The following is a 22,118-nucleotide window of genomic DNA, read 5'->3' as shown; positions in this document are numbered from 1 at the left end:
ATTTTTAGGACAAAACATCCAAATTGAGCAAATTCTCAGCTCAGCCATGTAAGCATGAAGCTTTAAATTTCCTTGTGAATTCATCATTAACTGTTAAAGACTGGCAAAGCATTCTAGGAGTCTAATCTAGTCTCAGTACAGCTAGGGATTTGCCTTCTGACAGCCTATTTTTTTTTTTTTTAATGATCTGGTTCTAATAGGTATGATCAGTTCTCACCTAAAACGTCTCCCCCGCTGCTGGTTCATTTTTGCCCTTGGAGCAACACCATCCACAGCCATGAAAAACACTTTTCTGGGCTTAATGATGCGAAATAGCACCTCCAGATAATGGAATATATCTGCAAATATTTTATCTTCGGATATCCGGAAGTGTACATCATCATCGTTTGGGTGGGAGCACTGGTGGATAATCCCATTCATGTCCAAATACAGATTGTCAAATTCTGGGATCTGTAAGAAACAAAAAAAATTAAATTAAAAAAAGGGAAGGTTTCACACTGTTCCAATTCAACATCTAAATAGGACTCCCAAGAGACAGCAACTAGAAACACCAACAATTCTTAAAAGAATTGTCTACAAAAATGTAACCATTTTTTTTAATGTACAAGATAGGTAAGGCATATCGTGATGGCAAGTCGGACAAACCTGTGGCCCGACATTTCCTGGAGTATCAGCACCAACGTTCGACATTAAGATATGTAGCGATCGACCACGACCCCATGTCAAATCAAGGTGGGGACAGAGCAAAACTCCTCTTACAACGAGAGACATTCTGGATTCTTGAGTTTAACACTCTGTCCCCAAAGGGATTGAATGAAAAATGTTCTTTCATCCCATTTTTATAATATATACGTGGTCCTTTGACCCATGTAGATATCCCGTGTATATAATATTATATGTGTGTTTTTAATGGTGAATACATGAATAATTCTATTTACTATTGTCCCTTTTCTCTCTTTTTTTTTTTTTTAAACTTTTTTTGCCACCACTGATATGGATTTCACCGTTAAGTTTATTAAGGGCCCATCTGACCCCAACCTCCTTTATGAGATCTGTATAGCTGATTTATGAATTGGATATATCTTGAGATTGGTATAAGTGTTCTGCTTACGCTTTTTGTATACGATTTGAATATTGCTTTTGTCTTCTGTGCACTTTCTTGTATTTTTTATCATGCACATTTTTACTTTTAAATTATTATACATTTAATCTTATTTAACACAGTGAGATAATCTCTGGATTTATTGATGGACTACATGTCCTATTTATCTAGCACTGTCACTTCAAGTTCATATTGCTGACATCTGCTTCCCACTTTCTAGTGACAATATATCACCTCACTATTATCACATATATAGCTCTTACGGGCCATATTCACACATTGTCTGTATAATCAGAGCACTGTCACTTTAATTCAGGCTAGACTCTGCTAGTATTGCACAGCCATGTTTTTAGTCTGTATATAAACCTGTTGCATGTAAGATGTTACTTTGTATGTCTTGATGAAAGTCCCGGATTAGGGACTGAAACGTCGACTTGACAAAGTATTTTGATATTGGAAGGATGTTAAAATACAATTTCCATATCAATTATGTAACATACCCATTATGAATTGCTTTTGGGAGAAGAGGGAAGGTGCGAAGTTTAAGTTTATTTACAGGGGAGGTGTGAGACCAAAAAGGTCAAGATCCCTTGACGTAGGACTAAATGGTCTGCCCTTCAATCTGCGTTCCAATTCACCTCAAGTATCAATGGAGTTTGGTCAGAGCTGTGTTCAGGCCACTTGATTACCTCTACACCAAACTTATCAAAGCATGCATTTGTGGACCTTGCTTTGTGTACAGAGGCATAGTGATGCTGGAACACAATATGGCCTTCCTCAAAGCCTGAAGTTGCATTATTGCACATGCATTGGCCAAATATATCAAGAAATAACAAGAGCTTTTTTTATATACCGTACATTGTTTTATTGCCCATAAGATCATACTTCCATGGTAATTCTTGCATTTATTTCCAATTGCAAGTTAAAGGACAATTGCCATTACAGCAAAGGATGGAAAGAGATTTAAGCATCCCTTTCCTGATGCCCCAAAAAGACATGATATGTGGCAGGCCTGGCTAACGACAATACAGCATGCTTGAGTTCCACGTCGATAGCACCATCTTTAGCATTCCTCTTGGTTTCTTTTTCCCCCTCTCGACCTCGCAGAAAGGTTTATGTATTTGTGTGATATGTATTTGTAAAGTATCGATGCAATAAACTAGGCGGTATATGACACACTTACTATTTGAGGCACACTGTGGTGTCTTGTTTTGTGTATGCGTATTTAGAAACATTTATTAAAGAATTTCTACAGTAAATAAAAAATAAATAAAAAGGGCCTTCCTCAAACTGCTGCCACAGAGTTTGTAGCTTGCAATTTTTAAAATCATCTATCCCCACCCATACAAAAAAATAATAAAAATATATAAAACTTTTTTTTTTTTTATTTAAAAATATTGCTTTCTAGATAAAAAAAACAAACAAAAAAAAACTATGAAATAGACATAGAAACATAGAATATGACAGTAGATAAGAACCATTTGGCCCATCTAGTCTGCCCAATTTTCTAAATACTTTCATTAGTCCCTGGCCTTATCTTATAGTTAGGATAGCCTTATGCCTATCCCACGCATGCTTGAACTCCTTCACTGTGTTTACCTCTACCACTTCAGCTGGAAGGCTATTCCATGCATCCACTACCCTCTCAGTAAAGTAATACTTCCTGATATTATTTTTAAACCTTTGCCCCTCTAATTTAAGACTGTCCTCTGGTTGTGGTAGTTTCTCTTCTTTTAAATATAGTCTCCTCCTTTACTGTGTTGATTCCCTTTATGTATTTAAAGGGACACTATAGTCACCTGAACAACTTTAGCTTAATGAAGCAGTTTTGGTGTATAGAACATGCCCCTGCAGCCTCACTGCTCAATCCTCTGCCATTTAGGAGTTAAATCCCTTTGTTTATGAACCCTAGTCACACCTCCCTGCATGTGACTTGCACAGCCTTCCATAAACACTTCCTGTATAGAGAGCACTATTTAGGCTTTCTTTATTGCAAGTTCTGTTTAATTAAGATTTTCTTATCCCCTGCTATGTTAATAGCTTGCTAGACCCTGCAAGAGCCTCCTGTATGTGATTAACGTTCAATTTAGAGATTGAGATACAATTATTTAAGGTAAATTACATCTGTTTGAAAGTGAAACCAGTTTTTTTTTTTTTTCATGCAGGCTCTGTCAATCATAGCCAGGGGAGGTGTGGCTAGGGCTGCATAAACAAAGTGATTTAACTCCTAACTTACAGTGAATTGAGCAGTGAGATTGCAGGGGAATGATCTATACACTAAAACTGCTTTATTTAGCTAAAGTAATTTAGGTGACTATAGTGTTCCTTTAAATGTTTCAATCATATCCCCCTGTCTCGTCTTTCCTCCAAGCTATACATGTTAAATTCCTTTAACCTTTACTGGTAAGTTTTATCCTGCAATCCATGAACCAGTTTAGTAGCCCTTCTCTGAACCCTCTCTAAGGTATCAATATCCTTCTGGAGATACGGTCTCCAGTACTGCGTACAATACTCCAAGTGAGGTCTCACCAGTGTTCTGTACGAACATAAAATCTGTGAGAATCTCGTAGAATTTCCAATGCAATATATAATTCGTCTCCTTTTCCTACAAAACCCGATCCATGGCTCCCAAGTTTTGAGGTACATAGCTCTTTTCCTCAATGCTGACCAGTGTATTTCTTCCATTTACCTTGTACGCTCTAACCGTTGCACCCACTGATCCCTGGATGGTATACCAGGTTGACGCCAGTACATTGGAATGAGGGCATTGGCTTTTCATAGTAATATGTTCAGGAGTTGCTGTCTAAGTGTGTCCTGGAAGGAGCGTGGCCAGCCTAGTAAAAACTGGGAAGGGGTCAATCGAGTCTGTAGGGGGAGAATCTCCGCTATGTCAGTCAGTATGTGTTGCCAATATGGCTCTATGCCCTGACAGCTCCACCAGATGTGTTCCATGTCCCCCTGTTCCCCTGCACATCTCCAGCATGTGTCACTGATTGAGGGCCAAAATGTGTGGAGTTGCACTGGGGTTCTGTACCATCTGGTGACTCTTTTATAAAAGGATTCCTTGCGTGCAACACTAGTTGGAGTTTTTATCCCTGTTTCCATAATGTGTGTCCAGTCCGCGTCAGTCATGTGGATGCGGAGACCCTTCATCCACTAACGCTGGAATAAGGGTACAGAATGGTCACCTTCAGTTGTCTGAAGAGTGCGGTATATTTTTGATAGGGGGAGTCTAGGGTCGCTCCCTGGGCCACATATGCGTTCAAATGTGGAATCGTCTCTCGTCCGCCAGAAAGGGATGACTGATCAGGTCAAAATGTTTTGTTTTTCGGCATCAATTGCTAGACGCAGCATCGGCATGCGATTTATGGTCGCCCCATGGATTATGTTAAGGATTTTTGTGGCATTGTCCCTGGCTTCACATCCAGGCACAAAGCCCGCCTGGTCAGGGTGGATCAGTCCAGGTAGCAGGGGCTTGAGCCGGTTGGCTACCAATTTAGCCATAATTTTTAGGTCTAAGTTTATAAGGGAAATGGGTCTATAGCTTCCGCATTTAGTGGGGTCCTTGCCTGGTTTGGGTATTATCGTAATCTATGCTTGTAGCATCGGAGACAGTAGTGGGGAATCCTGGCCTAGACTATTGAGTGTTTTAAGAAAATGTGGACTTAGTTCTTGAGTCAGTGTTTGGTAGTATCTTGCCGTCAGTCCGTCTAGACCTGGGCTCTTACCCTTTGATAAAGATTTAATAACTAGAGATAGTTCCGCTGGGGAAGAGGGTTTGTCAAGTGTGTGTGCCATTGCGCTGGGGACAGTGCGTGGGAGATGTGCTGTGATATATTCCCGCATGCTGGGGGAGGTTCCAGTTGGGGGAGAGGTGGGGTCAGGTTGTAGAGGTCGTTATAGAAGGCCCTGAATGCAGCGGCTATGTCGTCCGTTGTGTTGCTTTGATTTCCTGTCCCATTATTTTATCAATAAAAGAACTTCTGATGTTTGGCCTTCAGAGCTCACGCTAGGAGCTTCCCACTTTTATTGCCCTGGGCATAAAAGGAGCTCCTCGTTAGTTGGACCGATCTCTGAGCCTTTAAGGCTAGTAACGATCGGAGTTCAAGTCTAATAGCCGTTAGTTTTGGGAAATTTTTGTTTGAGTGGTGCTGCTTGTGTAGGGTATAGAGTGCAGATCCGCTGTGAGGGTATGCAGTTTATGTGTGCGCTCCTTCTTGATTCTAGATCCCCATTTGATTAGGGTGCCCCTGATTACCCACTTGTGGGCCTCCCAGACCCACGGATCTGAGACCTCGGGTGTGTCGTTATCTGTGAAATAGTTGGTTAGTGTCTGTTGCAGGTCGTCCAGTACCCTCGCGTCGTCAAGAAGGGTCTCATTTAATTGCCAGTGCGTGGTGTGTTTGAAGTCCCTCTGCAGGGCACATTTAGAAATATTGGAGCATGGTCCGACCACGTAATGTTACCTATGGTCGCTCCGCTGAGCAAGGGGAGGTGTCTGTGGCTCAGTAAGAACATGTCTATTCTTGAATAACTCGTCGCTACCTGGGAGTAATGAGTAGTCCCTCTCTTGAGGATGAAGCAGGCGCCAGCAGTCCATCAGCTGATGGGTGTGGAGCGTATTTGAGTATAATGTTCTCTGGTATCGCCTAGTATCAACAGTTACAGAGGAGCTATCAATTGAGTGATCTAATACCATATTCCAGTCACCTCCCACAATCACAACCCCTTCTGCAAATCCCTCTAACTTGGTCAGGCAGGAGCGTATGTAGGGCACCTGGTTTGAGTTTGGGGGGGAAATTTGCTAGCGTTATCAAGTACTCAATTATAATATCCCTTAACAAACACAAACCTGCCCTTTTGTTGCCGGTCTCTGTAAAGGTTGCATGGGATGTTATCAGTATCGCCACACCTCTAGATTTCTTTTTCCTGTTATTACAATAGTACGACAACTGTATGTGTTTAGCTCTAAGCTTCGGTTGAAACTCTCCCCTGTAGTGGGTTTCTTGCAGGAAAATTATATCAGCTACCTGCCTATTTCTTGTCCCAGCATAGTGCGTTTCATGGGGGAGTTGAGTCTCCTCACATTCAGGGACATTAATTTAGTCTGGGTCATATTGGAAGAATGAGCCATCTTGCGTCTCGGTAGGAGAGATTAAGAGTACTCTGCAAATTATGGTGCGGTGCAGGATATTGGGGGTGATCGGTAGGGAAAGGGCAAACTGGGGAGAAACAATAAATATGATACGAGAGTGTCATATTAGAAGTGAGCTTGGCGCTACACTTGTGGGTAACGCTTTCGTGTCCACAAGTATGTCGGGGCGCCTCTCTGGGGGTGGTGACCGAGGCGGTCCGACAGGAGAGAGGTGGGGGTTTCATCAGCGGTGAATAATATAACAATATGATAAGTCCCCTGCCCCGAGGGGGAGGGGTGGTGAGAGCAATACATACGCCAGATTATTACCCGGTGCCCCAGGCCCCTGTGAGCCCCTGTACGCTCACATAAATATCTGTATCTCTATGGTCTAGAGCCTCAGAGGGACCTGGCTAAAGCAATTTCTGCATTCTATATATAACCATGGCAACACAAAAAGACTGTCTAAACCTTGTGAACGATAAGGTTTACCAATAGTTAAAATTGTTATCACATTTCTTTCCTTTTTTTTTTTTAGAATATTAATATACGACCGTAACAGTTCTCAGGCAGCTTTATTCCTGGGTGCAGTGGTAGCATAGCTACCCGCCTGGGCCTGCCTTCTGAGTTTCCTCGGGGTTCTCTGCCATTTAGGTCTTTGCTGTGTCTGTTTGGGTGGGCAGCCCGATACGCCGGTCCAGTCTTCCACTTCAGATTGAGGTAGATCCAGGGCCCGCCGGCGGAAGTCTGGGACATCCGCCGGCGTGGTGATGGTGTGTGTCTGGTTTTGATAGGTCACTGTTAAGCGAACGGGAAGTTCCATCGGAATTTAATGTGTCTCTCCAGCAGGACCTTCGTGATGGGCCTCAGGGCACGTCTGGCTTGCAGAGTAGAGGGAGACAGGTCTTGAAACACGGCCACTGGGTGACCCTCAAACGACAGCTCTCTATTTTGGCGAGCCTTGTGAAAGATTTCCTCCTTCAGAGGGAAGTGGTGTATGCAGCAAATGAGGTTGCGTGGTTTGTCAGGAGGCAGGTGTCTGGGCCTTTCTGCCCTGTGCGCTCTGTCAAATTGAATATCAGTTTCAGATGGTCTTGCCAGGATGTGATTAAATAGGGCAGTTAGAACCTGTATGGGGTTCTCTGTGGTGCCTTCTGGTCCCTCAGGTATGCCTCTCACCCTTAAATTGTTACGCTGCCCACGATAATCTACATCCTCTAATTTCCTCTGCAGGTACCTTATAGCCTCTGAGTGTAAGCCCTGTGTGGTATGGCATTCAGATCATTGCCCCTCAGTGGCCTCTGACTCCTCTTCCAAGGCCCAGGTGTTGGACTTCTGAGCTCACCTCCTGCAGCTTTTCACTGAAGCGGTCTTCCAGCTTCTTAAACATTGCAGCCAGGTCGGATTTTGAGGGCAGCTGGGTGAGCAATGCTCTGATGTCAGTGTCCTCCATGGAGCATTCTGATGCGGACGGGCTGGCTGCCTCGTGCGGTAACCGCGGGCGCCATCTTGGGCCGTTGTGAGTCATAGAGATTAATTGATTTAATTCATCTCTATGATGAGATGCTGATTGGCCAGTGCTGTGTTTGAATCATGCTGGCTCTGCCCCTGATCTGCCTCCTTGTCAGTCTCAGCCAATCCTATGGGGAAGCATTGTGATTGGATCAGGCTACCACGTCTGATGAGGTCAGCAAACTGCTTGTATTTCTGAGTCTAACAGCATGCAGATTTACAGCTTCAGGCTTGAAGACAGTAAGATGTTGCTGTATTTATTGAGGCATGAGGAGCCCAGGGGGGCTAGATGGTGGTTTTAACACTATAGGGTCAGGAATAAATGTTTGTGTTCCTGACCATATAGTGGTCCTTTAAATACTTTGCCAGAGAAGCATTGGGTGGCTTTCTGCACATTCTTTGCAATTACTGCAGTCTGCCAATCAGCACCTCCTTGTAGAAATGTATTATAACAATGCATCTATATGCTGAGTGAATATTGCAGGACCGTAGTAGGAAGCAGAAAATGCAGTGTAAAAGGAAAGGCAAGGCTCTTTGCAAAACCTCTTGTGTTGCCCTCTGGTCTCCCTATGCTCCTAACTGATATGCCCTGCTTGTGAACACTTCCCTAAGCAATACAAATGCAACTGGTGCCGTCATTCTGGCGTCAATGCAGAGTGAAGCCATGTCACTATATTATTTTTTATACTTCCAAGTCAGCATAAGCTGCGCTGGTTAAAGAATTTACATAGCAATCCTAGTGCATGTGCTAGAGAGCAGCAGGATGTTTCTTTTGCTCTCCTTTATGAAACGTTTCTTTGGCATATAGCAGTGCTCGACAAATCCCAGGCGCCAGATCGCCAGGGCAACTAGAAATTTCGCCCTGGTGTCTGGGATTTGTCAGCTCTCTAGTTAGTGTGGGAGGGAGCTTTGACGCCACCCGCGGGTACATGGAGGATGCCGCCTGAGCATTATGGACAGCACACGAGGGAGCAGTACTCTGTTTGCACCTGCTCTCTGCTCCCTCGCGCTGTGTAATGATGTCGGGAGCTGGAATATGACATAATTCCAGCCCCGGCATCATTACAGAGCGTGAGGGAGCAGAGATGAGCTACAGGCAGAGTACTGCTCCTTCGCACACAGGAAGAGTGCAGCCCCACTGGACCCCAGGAAAGACTCACTCAGCTCTCCAAAAAGGTAGGGAGGCTGAGTGGGTTTCAATTCAAACAAAAATGTGTGAACGTGTTTATGAGAGAGCCTGTCAGAGTGTGTGTGTGTGTGTGTGAGATCCAGTTAGAGTGTGCGTGTTTAGGTACCTGCCCCCTCCGATCGCTTGAGGAAGGTGTTTTTTAACTCACCTTTCTTCCCATTTTCCCCACGCTGTGCCAGTTTTGCCATGGCTGAGATGATCAATCTTTATGAGCTCAGTTAAGGCAAGGCCTTAGCAAAGCATTGGGACGATTTTGTGCATGCGCAGCAAATGTACCAATCCGCATCTCCTCACAGAGATGCATTACATTAACAAATCTCTATGAGGAACATTCAGCGCCTCCATGCAGAGCTTGGAGACACTGAACCTGGGTGCTGCAGCAGTGACCCAGGACTCTAGTGACCGCCTGAGTGTTCGTAAGCAGCAATGTAAACTCTGCTTTTTTGCTGAAAAGGCAGTGTTTACACTGGAACGCCTGCAGGGACAGGCTATAGACAATAGAACTACTGTATCAAGCTGTAGTGGTTCTGGTGACTATAGTGTGCCTTTAAGAATTGCACTCGTTAAATTACTGGCTCCTAACGTTTTTAGCTGGCTCCTATATTCTAAAAAATTTGTCAAGCCCTGGCATATAGTATAGGTCGAAGAATTGATTGACCGGTGGTAGGAAATAAACTATGTAAATAGGTTTTTCTCACACTCTATACATGTGCTATAAAAAGCTGCTTGCATAATGTATAGGTGGAGTTTAATGCGCTTAAAAAAAATAAAAAATAAAACTCAAGTTGTTTTGGATGTGACAGGTACTCTTTCAAAGGGGACAGTTTAGGCACTATAACAACTCCATCTAACAAGTTGTTATGGTGGCAGGAGGCCCCCTGGGAAAACCCTTACCTTCAGGGTTAAACTATTCTAGAACGCTTTAACCCTAAAACTTACAAGGAAAGGTTAAAAGGATCTTAACATGTATAGCTTGGAGGAAAGACGACACGGGGGGGATATGATTGAAACATTTAAATACATAAAGGGAATCGATACAGTAAAGGAGCAGACTTTATTTAAAAAAAAATAAAAACCACAACAAGAGGAGTCTTAAATTAGAGGGGAAAGGTTTAAAAATAATATCAGGAAGCATTACTTTACTTAAAGGGTAATGGATGCATGGAATAGCCTTCCAGCTGAAGTGGTAAAGATTAACACAGTAATGGAGTTTTAAGCATGCGTGGGATAGGTATAAGGCTATCCTAGCTATAAGATAAAGCCAGGGACTAATGAAAGTATTTAGAAAATTGGGCAGACTAGATGGGCCGAATGGTTCTTATCTACTGTCACACTCTATGTTTCTATGTAGAGCCAATCCACAGGTCTCCCAGACAGCACCTGGTTTCAAAATTTCAGTTTCAGGATGTGCGGAGTGCAGCCAGGCAGGGTCACCGCTAATTGGCTGAGAGACAGTTTTAGGTAGAGTACATGTGTGCCATCTTACTTAAGGTGAACTTATAGTCCCCCAAAAATATAACTAGTAAATAGTGATGGCTGAAGGCGTGATAAAGCTCAGCCTTTCATAAAGTGTAGGAAAAATACAGAAGTAGTTCCTACTTTGTCTATTATTATGTCAGTGAAGTTGCTTTAAGATGTTAAACGGTTTTTGCAACAGTTAAAACTGCTACACCAAGTTTCACATGTTTACCGTTAACGCAGACTAGGCACCTGCCCTCCCGACAATGCAAGTGCTAAAATTTACCCGGCCGGAAGAAGAGGAAGCTGGCGGCAGCGAGAGAGCGCAGTCTGTTCTTCCTGCTCTGCACACCCTCTATAACGTAATTCTGGCCCGACATCACTAAACTGCGCGCGTGAGGGAGCAGGAGAGAGCTCTCCAGAGAGAAGATCCCCACTGGGCCACAAGGAGAGGCCCCACACCAGCTACCAAAGCAATAAATAAAATGAATTGTGAATGTGTGCATGTGTCTGCCTGTCAGTGCACCAGTCTGGACAGTGAAACCTGGGGGTGCACAGAGGCATGGAACGTCACATTCCGATGTGACATCTACGTGCTCCACCTTCACAGGGTTTCAACTTCATAATGAAGTTAAGGTTTGAGGAGATCAGACACCAGCTTATACCAAGGGGTTAGGAAATTGACAAAGTGTTAAATCTGGCGGCCTATTGCTCTGCCAAAAAACATCTGATGCAGTTGAGGCTTGCGTCGGGAAGCCTTGGACTGGGACCCACTGAAAGGTGGGAGCATCTGCTGATTCTCTCATCCCAACAGATGCTCCCTATTCATAAAACTGCTTGAGCAAAATATGTAAATTTCTCAAGCTGTTTTGAAAATGAGGACTACGGATAGCGCAAACTGACTCTCAGCCTATCATTGGCGCCCCTGTCTAACGCTTCCTGAATCAAGCCTCTGTCTGCAGTGGACGCTCGTGGTTAGAGGGATCGGGTTCCACTAGGGTACATCCTCCCATCACAACTTGATTCTGATTAACACGGTTTTGTTTTACGCCTTTTTAAGCACTTTAAAAAAAATTATATGCTGTATAAAAAAAATAAATAAATAAATAAATAAAAAAAAAAAAAGTTATTTTATGGTATTATTTTGCACTTTAAAATTTATGCACTTTTATAAGGTTATTAGCACAACACCAATTTTGTTTTCTTAAGATGTCCTTTTAAAGATTCAGCAAATTACATTACAGACCAGTTGAAACAAGGTAAGGCAAATACTAAAAATTATGGAGGCAGAAGACATTTCTCATCATCACGTTTTTTTTTTGTTTTCCTATAGTCAGGTGCAAGGGAGGGAGCATTTACAACATTTAATATTTATAACTCCTCACTAAAGCATATTTGTTAAATAAAAGGATAAATAAATGGAATATTAAAAATCCTGAGAATTGACAGTGCCACTTCTTGAAGAGTAATCTGGATGTTATGCAACAGTCATGCCGAACTTACCTTTCCCTAGTCGCTTCCTCTCAGGATCTGTTCTTCATTTCTTTCAGTCTGCTCTAGTTGTCTTTAAAACATAAGGCAATGTTTCAGCCAACTGTACTAATACCATGTAAAGATTACTTCGTATTAGTAATTAATCTGCCCATACTCGCTTGTGGCTGCTCACTGTTACAAAAAATAAATAAAGCACCCCCCAATAAATGGCCCCATGGTGGGGCATTTCTTAACTAGCAGAGGGGCGGGGGACAGTGTCCCACAAGAAACGAAAAAAAATTATCCATCTTCACCCAGCGAGGGCACCGCGCAGACTGAGCTCCGCAGGGCGGAGAAATATAAAGCCTTCCCACGCCCTGCAATTTGACTCAGAGTGCTCTGATTGGTAACGTGCAAGGCTCAAATTAACCTATAAGAGCACTCTTGGAATCCAACCAGAGTGCCGAGTCATTTTACACAGCATGGGAAAATTCCAAAGAATACTTTGAGCCTTGCCTGAAAAAAGAAGAACGTTTTAGAAAAAAAAAAAAAAAAAAAAAAAAAAACGACATCAAATGGTATTTTATTTTTTACTATTTTTAGGGTGACGGGGGGGTAGGTATGGCTTTATTTAATTTTTCATTTAGGGCCCCATATACCGCACATGGTTGGGGGCCGACAATAGGTCTCCCCCCCGCCGCTCCTGGCCTCCCGCGTTTAGTTGCGTAGCCCCCCCCCACTCGCGGGGCACGGGTTAAGGGGGGGACACTATGTGCCACAGGCTGCTCACTGTTAAGCAGACAAGCCCCTACTGGCAGCTAAGCAAGTAGGGGCATGCGGGAGATTTCTATCTCCCTTATGCCAATATGGGGGTCATATTGACCCCATAGAATGAGAGAGGACAGGGGGGGCTAAAAAGTGGCAGGGAGCACAGCTCCCTGACTCTTCTCTTGTTACATATCACATGGAGGGAGCTGCGAGCCGGTAGCTCCCTCCTTCTAATAAACTGAACTAACGAACATAGATGGGGTTTGTTTGTCTGAAATTTCTATTCATTCATTCGTCTTTCTTCCGCATGAATATACGAAATTCCCGTCCGATTTTCGGACAATAGCGGGAATTTTACAGCACTATCTAGTGTGGGCAGATGACGTGTCCCACAGGGACTTTATCTGCCCACACAAAGATGGTGGTCCGGTCACAAAATGAAGATTAAAAAAATAAATTAAAAAAAATAGGTAATATGGGGGTCAATTTGATGTAGTGGAGTCGGGAGAGGGGTTAAAAAATAAATTTAAAAAACTGGATACGGCCATGACAGTGCCGCTTTAGGGCACATATAACATGAATTCTACATTTTAAAATGGGTCATTTAGGGGGTGGGGCCGGGCCGCCGAGCTGAAAGACCAGGAAAGACCAGCTCCTGCAAACCACGATCTACAAAGCCTGTAAAAAGGAACGCTCAATAAATTAAACAACCGACAACTGCGACCCTCGGTGTGCAAGGGCCACCGGAGCCGAGGAGAGGCTTGCTCCAGGAGTTTTAGTCCCTCGGGGGAGAGATCTCTGCTGCATCGGCGGGACCTTGCCCGGCGGTGAGTGGAGTGGACGGCCGCCACTCCACTATCCTGCCCAACGGAGCCCGATAGACAGGCTGAACCTTTTGGACCCGGTCCCGGTCCCCCCCCCCCCCTCTGGACCAGGGGGGGGTGATCCCGGTCCTCGCCTCATATCAGCACTCGGAGATGATAATAATACTATATCAGCCCTAGGCCCAAACCAAGATGGCTGCCAGACCTGGGCCCGCTTTGCAGAAAGCCCGCCTATAGCCTAGTCTCGTGGTGGATCCGTCCGCGCAAGAACCCGACAATCTGTGCCCACAACTATGGACGAAAAGGAGCAAACAACCCCCAGCCCATAAATACCTACCCGCTGGCAAACGAGACATGGAGTGGCTCCAACTGTGTGTCCCTCGGGTGATCACGCTGAGGTGTAGACGCAGACGGATGCCGCAAACCGAGCACCAGTCACAACGGTATAACCTCCAGGCCGGCCGCCTCATACCTGAGCAGCAGGCTCCCAGGGAGGGTCCCTGTCGGCGAGTATCACGCAGAAGGAGGACTTTGACCAAGCAGAGCCGGACGCACGAACCGGAAAGCCCACACACCGCTGACCCAACGACCGGTCTGGCTCTGCCTCGGAGGGGCACTGCACCGGAGCGGATGGCGGCTATGCTCAAACATGCTGGACTTGGGTTGCTCACTGACTGTGCCTCACCCTCTAAGAGCAGCGGCTGAGAGAGCTAAAAGCGATATCTAATGCCCTTTAACTAATCAGGCACTGGAGACGGGCAGGCTGGGGGGGCCAAGCAATATGTTGTTCTTGCTATAATCTCCAATATTTTGCCTAATTGCCGTATACGCATTCTCTGATATATGTCTGCCAACCTCACATTTAACATATATGCTATGGCCAGTCTAAGCATAGCCTTACGTTTCAGCTAGTCTAAGCGAGCAAAAATAGAATAACAACAAGCATTGATTTATAGATATACCAGCGAAGTTACCTTTTCGTTATGAGATAGAATTAGCTGTCAGACTCTCTATTGTTAACTATTTAAACAAGCGAGTTACTTAGCAAACTGTTTAATATCGTTCAGATTTAAATGCCTAGCCTATCATTATGCTCTTCAAAACAAAATATGTGCAAATTCTCCATGCCACTGTTTCACCTATGTTCCAATATAAATGCACGCTGTTGTGGCGTATGGTTATCCTATGTACTCACCTGCACAACAAAAAAAAAAGAATAAAAAAAAAAAAGGGGTCATTTAACAAATCTAACATTGTGCTTGCAAAACTCAATGTATTAACAAAAACACAACTATGTCAATACAGCAGAGTGTGACAGCGAAATATGTGCTCTTTGGAAACGAAACAAAAACCATTACTTGTACAAGCTACTAGCAATAATTCCTTCCTCTGCAAACAAATCTCAAGTATGTGTTTTAATAAAGTCAAAGTGCAGTATTTCCAGAGTCAAAGACATGCACGGATACGAGCATCTGTCCATAAAATACAAAGTCTTAAATAACGATTATAAAATATAAACAAAAGAAACCCTTCCATACACAAAGTCATTACCCCTAGATTCTATCCACTGTACAATTTTAAACAGGTTTATAGAGTTAATGTATGGCCATAAGCACAGGCATTCACTAAACCAGATATTACAAATTTAAGAAAAGAAAACGTAAAATCATGTGATTTGGAGAATTTAGCCAATATTAGTTATTAGGCAGGGGGTATTTTGTAATTCCCTCGTGAATTTCTGACAATGCCAGATTTACTAAATAACATTATTAAAGGTGGTTAAAGGTTATCGGCACACATACCAACGCAAAACTCTTAAAGTCATAAGCACAATATCATACAGTTGCAAGAAAAAGTATGTGAACCCTTTGGAATGATATGGATTTCTGCACAATTTGGTCATAAAATGTGATCTGATCATCATCTGAGTTACAACAATAGACAATCACAGTCTGCTTAAACTAATAACACACAAAGAATGAAATGTTGCCATGTTTTTATTGAACACACCATGTAAATATTCACAGTGCAGGTGGAAAAAGTATGTGAACCCCCAAACTAATGACCTCTCCAAGAGCTAATTGGAGTGAGATGTCAGCCAACTGGAGTCCAATCAATGAGATGAGATTGGAGGTGTTGGTTACAGCTGCCCTGCCCTATAAAAACCACACACCAGTTCTGGGTTTGCTTTTCACAAGAAGCATTGCCTGATGTGAATGATGCCTTGCACAAAAGAGCTCTCAGAAGACCTACGATTAAGAATTGTTGACTTGCATAAAGCTGGAAAGGGTTATAAAAGTATCTCCAAAAGCCTTGCTGTTCATCAGTCCACGGTAAGACAAATTGTCTATAAATGGAGAAAGTTCAGCACTGCTGCTACTCTCCCTAGGAGTGGCCGTCCTGTAAAGATGACTGCAAGAGCGCAGCGCAGACTGCTCAATGAGGTGAAGAAGAATCCTAGAGTGTCAGCTAAAGACTTACAAAAGTCACTGGCTAATGCTAACCATCCTGTTAGCGAATCTACAATACTTAAAACACTAAACAAGAATGGATTTCATGGGAGGATACCACAGAGGAAGCCACTGCTGTCCAATTAAAACATTGCTGCACGTTTACAGTTTGCACAAGAGCACCTGGATGTTCCACAGCAGTACTGGCAAAATATTCTGTGAACAGATGAAACCAAAGTTGAGTTGTTGGAAGAAACACACAACACTATGTGTGGCAAAAAAAAAGGCACAGCACACCAACATCAAAACCTCATCCCAACTGTGAAGTATTGTGGTGGGGGCATCATGGTTTGGGGCTGCTTTGCTGCGTCAGGGCATGGATGGATTGCCATCATCGAAGGAAAAATGAATTCCCAAGTTTATCAAGACATTTTGCAGGAGAACGTAAGGCCATCTGTCTACCAGCTGAAGCTCAACAGAAGATGGGTATTGCAACAGGACAATGACCCAAAGCATAGAAGTAAATCAACAACAGAATAGCTTAAACAGAAGAAAAAACGCATTCTGAAGTGGCCCAGTCAGAGTCCTGACCTCAACCCGATTGAGATGCTGTGGCATGACCTCAAGAAAGCAATTCACACCAGACATCCCAAGAATATTGCTGAACTGAAACAGTTCTGTAAAGAGGAATGGTCAAGAATTATTCCTGACCATTGTGCACGTCTGATCTGCAACTACAGGAAACGTTTGGTTGAAGTTATTGCTGCCAGTTATTAAATCCAAGGGTTCACATACTTTTTCCACCTGCACTGTGAATGTTTACATGGTGTGTTCAATAAAAACATGGCAACATTTCATTCTTTGTGTGTTATTAGTTTAAGCAGACTGTGATTGTCTATTGTTGTGACTTAGATGATGATCAGATCACATTTTATGACCAATTTGTGCAGAAATCCATACCATTCCAAAGGGTTCACATACTTTTTCTTGCAACTGTACGATATTGTGCTTATGACTTTAAGAGTTTTGCGTTGGTATGTGTGCCGATAACCTTTAACCACCTTTAATAATGTTCTAACAATACACAAAACACCTTTTAATGACCTCAATTTGCCCAAAAATTAAAAACTTGCAAAATCTGAGAAGTTTTCTTTTAACCCTTACAAAACCAATACAGGTACTCTAAGCACTATAACCACTGCAGTTCTCTGTACTGGTCATGGTGTCAAGAGTCCCAAGAGCACCCTCCCACTACGTAAAGGTTTATTAACTAAAGTGAGAATTGCTAGGAATTTAAAATAAATGTTTTAAATGTTAGACCACAATAGCAGAAATGGAAAGATTATTCAAGTCAATCATGGTTTTAGGGCATCTATTATGGCCAAAAGTTTGAAATTTCTGTCAATTAAAACTCACGTGGGTTCCCTGGGCCCATGCTGCCCAGACCCTTTTCATAGATGGCACTAAAAAGAAGAGTTCCACATCTCTGTTAGCAATTTGAATATTGTCCAAGTTTTGGCAGAATTTATTGGCTGAGGAGAGTCAGATGAGATTCTCAGCCAATAATTCCATCCAGAGAGATGGATTTGCTATACAATTTAAAAAAAAAAACAAAAAAACAACCTGAAAGTGAGAACTGCTCGTGCCAAGGGAACAGTAAGTGTCAGACTTCTTTTATTCACCATATGCACTTTGCTGGAGGAAAGTGAGCGGTTTTCAGAAGTGGTACTGTTGCCAACAAAAGGGCAAGAGAGCGTTTTTATGTAAAAAGTGTTTAAGCACTGTAGATTTTATTTATTTCTTTAGTGCTGCACTTGCACTTTATGCTCTCCCCATAGGTGCACCAACATACAAACAGCCATGTCAACTGCGGAAAGTGGTGTGTACGTGAAAGTACCGATTTACCCTTAAATAAGGAGTATGTTGGGTTTGGTGGCTTCCTTGTAACAATTACTATACGAAGAAAACGAAAAATAATTAACCTAGGACCAAAATTTAGATATCACAAGGTAGAGGGCACAAAAATGGGGGGGGGTAACCCCTAGATGGTGAATATCATAGAGAATAAACAAAAAAAAGAAAAAGAAAAAAAGGAAAAAAAAAATGCCATTCTACCTGTGTATGATTTACTGAGAAGATTGTACGCTGTATAGTCTCCACTCACTCCTGCTGTTCATATTATTAATTATTTTTTTTCTAGATTTTTATTTTAGATTTATTAAAAGTTACTTTTTAAGCCTACAATCTTATCAGTGAATCATACACAGGTAGAATGGCACTCCTTCCTTGTAACAATTCTAAGCGCTGGGCTAATATTTGAATTTTCATAGATCTGTGATAGATCACTTATAGCACTCCTGCCAGTGTGGAACACTTTCCCACAACCGCTGGAATGCCAAAAGGTCAGTCTTAAGTACAGAGGTCACAGAACAACAGGACTTTCTATGAGTTAGGTCACTTGATATATACAAACCAGGGGTGACCAGGAAGTAGAACATCCCCAGCAGTTGCAGAACTACAACTCCCATGATGCTTTGTCAACCTTACAGCTGGTATAGCAGGCAGGGTATTGTAGTTCTGGAGTAGCTGAACACTACCCCTTGGCCACCCCTGCATTAATCCCAATACTGAGTAAAGTTTGTGAGTGGGGGAGAGACATGCCAGCTCAGTGGGAGGAGCAGGCAGAGCACACAATGGCTGTGTGTCCATTGCTCACAGTGTATTACAGTTAGTGACCATTATAGACAGTGGACAGAAAGGGAGAGAGGAGGAGGGGGCAGTAACACTGGGACATGACGTCATGGTGCGGCGACGCACGGCAAGCTACGTCATCAGCCGGCTTTACCTGGTGCTCCTTCACCACCTCGCTCAGGCAGGGGTATCTCTCCGAGATCCAACGGTAAAATTTGGGGACTCCCATCTTGCTCCTGTGACAGCACCGCTCACTCACAGTCAGGATAAACTGCGGCCGAACACACACACAACCGTCACATCCGGCGGTGTCTCTTAATGGTACGTCACCAAGAAAGGGGCGGGCAATAGAGGGTCAGCGGCCATCCTGATAACATACCGGCCATCTTGGTGCTCCCTGTTGCAAGTGGGTTGCGCGAAGCTGGGCGCCATGTTGGTACTCTCAATGCAATACAGAGTGCTAGCGTCACCAACATGTCATTGCTGCCTCATTGCATCAACGTTGCAGTAAAGGCGGTGATTTCTCATTTTAGCTTGCTTTATTTCCTTTTGGCAGGATCAAGGGTTTTCCTATCCAGCCAGTGGTGATAATGTATATACAATGTTTGCCAACTTGTTTGGGCAGTCTCTATTTTCCTGTATGTGAAACATGTTTTGATAGGATTTGTTTGCCTGTTATTGCTGCAGAATATGTTGGGGCTATATAAAGAATTGAAATTGTAAATATAATGTTTCAACTTGGTAACATGCCACACACACAGCTCCACAATAGAAAATTAACTGCACGTTTCATCCCTTTACTTATTAATATATATATTTTTAATTCTTTATTTTTGTTGTATATAACAAAATAACATAGAGCTGACTATGCCACAATAGCACAGTTAAACACTAAAGAGCGTACATAGTAGGACATTGTTTTGGCATGCATATCAGGTACACTTTTTATTTATGTATTTATTTATTTTTGAAAAGAGAGTGAGCAGATCGCACGTGTCTAGAATGTTAGGTTGTGTGCAAACTTTAAACTAAGCTGAACATTGAGACATGGGGCTAGTGTGAGTTAGGCTAATGGTGTGGCATCACAGTAGATGGGTTGTACTAAAAACACGTGGCATGCAAGAATAGGAAGTGCAATATTAATATAGTAATAGTAGCGTTGTCGCACTTGATGAACATACAAATGCAACAGCGTCTCATAGAGCCGGAGTGCTAAGCACTCGATCCCTGTGAGTGTGAGGTTTAAAGTAAGGTCCTGGTACTTTTTGAGGGGATTTGCCAAGTGGTATTACTCTGGCCTCATGTTCTAGGGTTTACCCTAAATTAATAAAAGATCCATAAATAAGAACAACAATTCTACGTGATTTTAATAGTGCTTCCCAAAGGGGAACCTGAGAGTGCTGTGAGTGCTCTGGCCGCTGTGTCGGTACGCTGTGGACCGGTCGTGCTTACGGGAGTATGTTTACACGTCTATGCATTGTTGTGTCGTGTTCTATTAGGGCTCATCTGAGGTGGGAGACATGATGATTCGTAAACCAACCTGTCTGGTTTGGGTAGGTGTAGTTTAAAGGTACACTATGGTCACCTAAATTACTTTAGCTAAATAAAGCCGTTTTAGTGTATAGATCATTCCCCTGCAATTTCACTGCTCAATTCTGTAACGGACCGTTTCACTTACAAGAGGATAAAACCCAGTTTAGGCGATAATCCCCTTTTCAGATGCACAGACAGCTACTGCAAACACCATTCTCCCGACTGGAACCACACGAACACTGGAACAGCTGAACAAGAAAAGCAGACATCGGCTTACACTCTTGGCAGTCAGCATACAATCCCATTCCCCCAAAGACCGAGACGACACATCGCTTTGAGGGTTAAGCAAGAACTCTCGACTGGGACACCCAGTCTGGCTTTTATTACCAACAAGTACATACAGGACACTCCCAGGGGGAGGATGAAATTAACCAATCACATGGATGTACCTCCCACACATTTCCTCCCCTTAGATTAACACTTAACACAATTATACTGTACACCTTTTTCCCCAATTCCTGGATGTACCCCAAATACCTATGCTACACCTCCAAAACAGGTATCCCCTGATAGCCCTTATTCAGGGGGACAACATATGCAAGAATCAGCCCATTCGGATAAATGGTTCGGGAGTTATGGGACTTTAAAGTATTGACCGACCGCATGGGTAAAGTATCCGAAAACAGTTCCATGCATTTTGGCCCTGCGGTCGGTCACAAACAGGTGAATGAAACATACGAATTACTTGGGTTATAGAGACTAAGGGGAATTCGCATGAATCCCCTAGTTCGTATGTTTCTTTCTACCGAACGGCGGGTCATTCGGTAGTTTCTATACGAATTCCTGGAAGTCTGGAGGTCTCAGCGGTGTTTGCCTAGTCGAGTGTCCGATTTCAGTTCCAGACACTCGACGGCAAAACACCGCTGTTCGGCAGTTAAAGATGGCCGCCGCCACGTGGTTGTTTCCTGAATGGCGGCCACCCAGAGGACACAGAACACATTACATGATTGCCAATTACCCGTTTGCAACATTGTTGCAAACGGTAATTGGAGGCACACTTAATCCTGGGTGGTCTGGTTGTTCGGTAGTTTCCTCAATACAATGAATGGAGTGATTCTACCGAACAATCAGATGAAGGCTGCATATATATATATAACCCAGGTTAACTGCATACATAAATACATATACAATATACAGGCAGTACAATAGGATATGCTTCACAGTCTTAAAGGGACAGTAGTCCCAAAATGTCCATTGCTGATTTTAAAGGGCCAGTAGCAGCAATATAAATTAGTACATGCCCAAATATAGTCTTTAAAGTGCAATATGTCCAGGGGCCATAGTCAGCGGGCAGGAGGCTAGCAGCCAGGCCTCTCCAGTTCACAGTGGCGAAGCTGGTTTCGCCACATTTCTCCCCTTGGCCAATTAGACTAACAGGGTACCTGACTTTCTGCCGGTCAGTGCCCTGGTTAGTCCAGCAACCCACCCACAAAACAGAAATAACAGAGCAGCCCACCCACACTAACCGGTTACTACATCTGGGTGAGGAAGGATTTTGTCCAAGTTCTGGTGTTTCACCACTGCTGGGTGGGAGACGGGTAGGCTGCCTTGGTGGGTTGCTGAGGGGGCAGAGACCAGCGGTACTCTGTCCTGTTGCCAGCACTACCACGGGAGTAGTCTGGTGGGCGTCTGGTTGCTGGAGACTGGCTGTCTCCCCTTTAGGTGCGCAGCTCGACTGCCGGAGGGGGAGACCGACTGTCTCCCCTTTGGATCCATCACACTGAGGCTGGGGAACAGGACCGACCGTCCCTATCCCTTGTGCTGTAAGTGCAGAGACTACGGTCCCATCTGCACAGTTGTGGGGCTTAACATCTCCCCTTGGTGAGTTAGGCTGCCGCTGGAGAGAGGGTGTAACAAGCTCCTCTCTCTGGACGGTAAACTGCCACTGGGGAGGGGGGTTAGCAGGCTCCTCTCCCTGCCACTC

At 43.6% G+C, this 22,118-nt stretch overlaps 1 protein-coding gene across 2 annotated transcripts in view; it reads right to left on the bottom strand.

Annotated features, from left to right (window-relative positions):
- Window positions 1-18,902, bottom strand: part of XRN1 (5'-3' exoribonuclease 1) — a 55,591-nt gene extending 36,689 nt beyond the window's left edge. For both annotated transcript variants that reach the window (XM_063442505.1, XM_063442506.1), the window contains exons 1-2: window positions 18,756-18,902; window positions 218-450 (exon numbers count right to left, since the gene is read on the bottom strand). In XM_063442505.1, the coding sequence (XP_063298575.1) occupies window positions 218-450; window positions 18,756-18,830 (308 nt within the window). In that variant the 5' untranslated portion in view covers window positions 18,831-18,902. The remainder of the gene's footprint in view (window positions 1-217; window positions 451-18,755) is intronic.
- Between the last annotated feature and the right edge of the window lie 3,216 nt (window positions 18,903-22,118).

The sequence above is a fragment of the Pelobates fuscus genome, chromosome 2 (assembly GCF_036172605.1).
Source record: "Pelobates fuscus isolate aPelFus1 chromosome 2, aPelFus1.pri, whole genome shotgun sequence".
In the NCBI taxonomy this organism is placed as follows: domain Eukaryota; kingdom Metazoa; phylum Chordata; class Amphibia; order Anura; family Pelobatidae; genus Pelobates; species Pelobates fuscus.
This window is presented reverse-complemented; position numbering and strand designations above follow the sequence as displayed.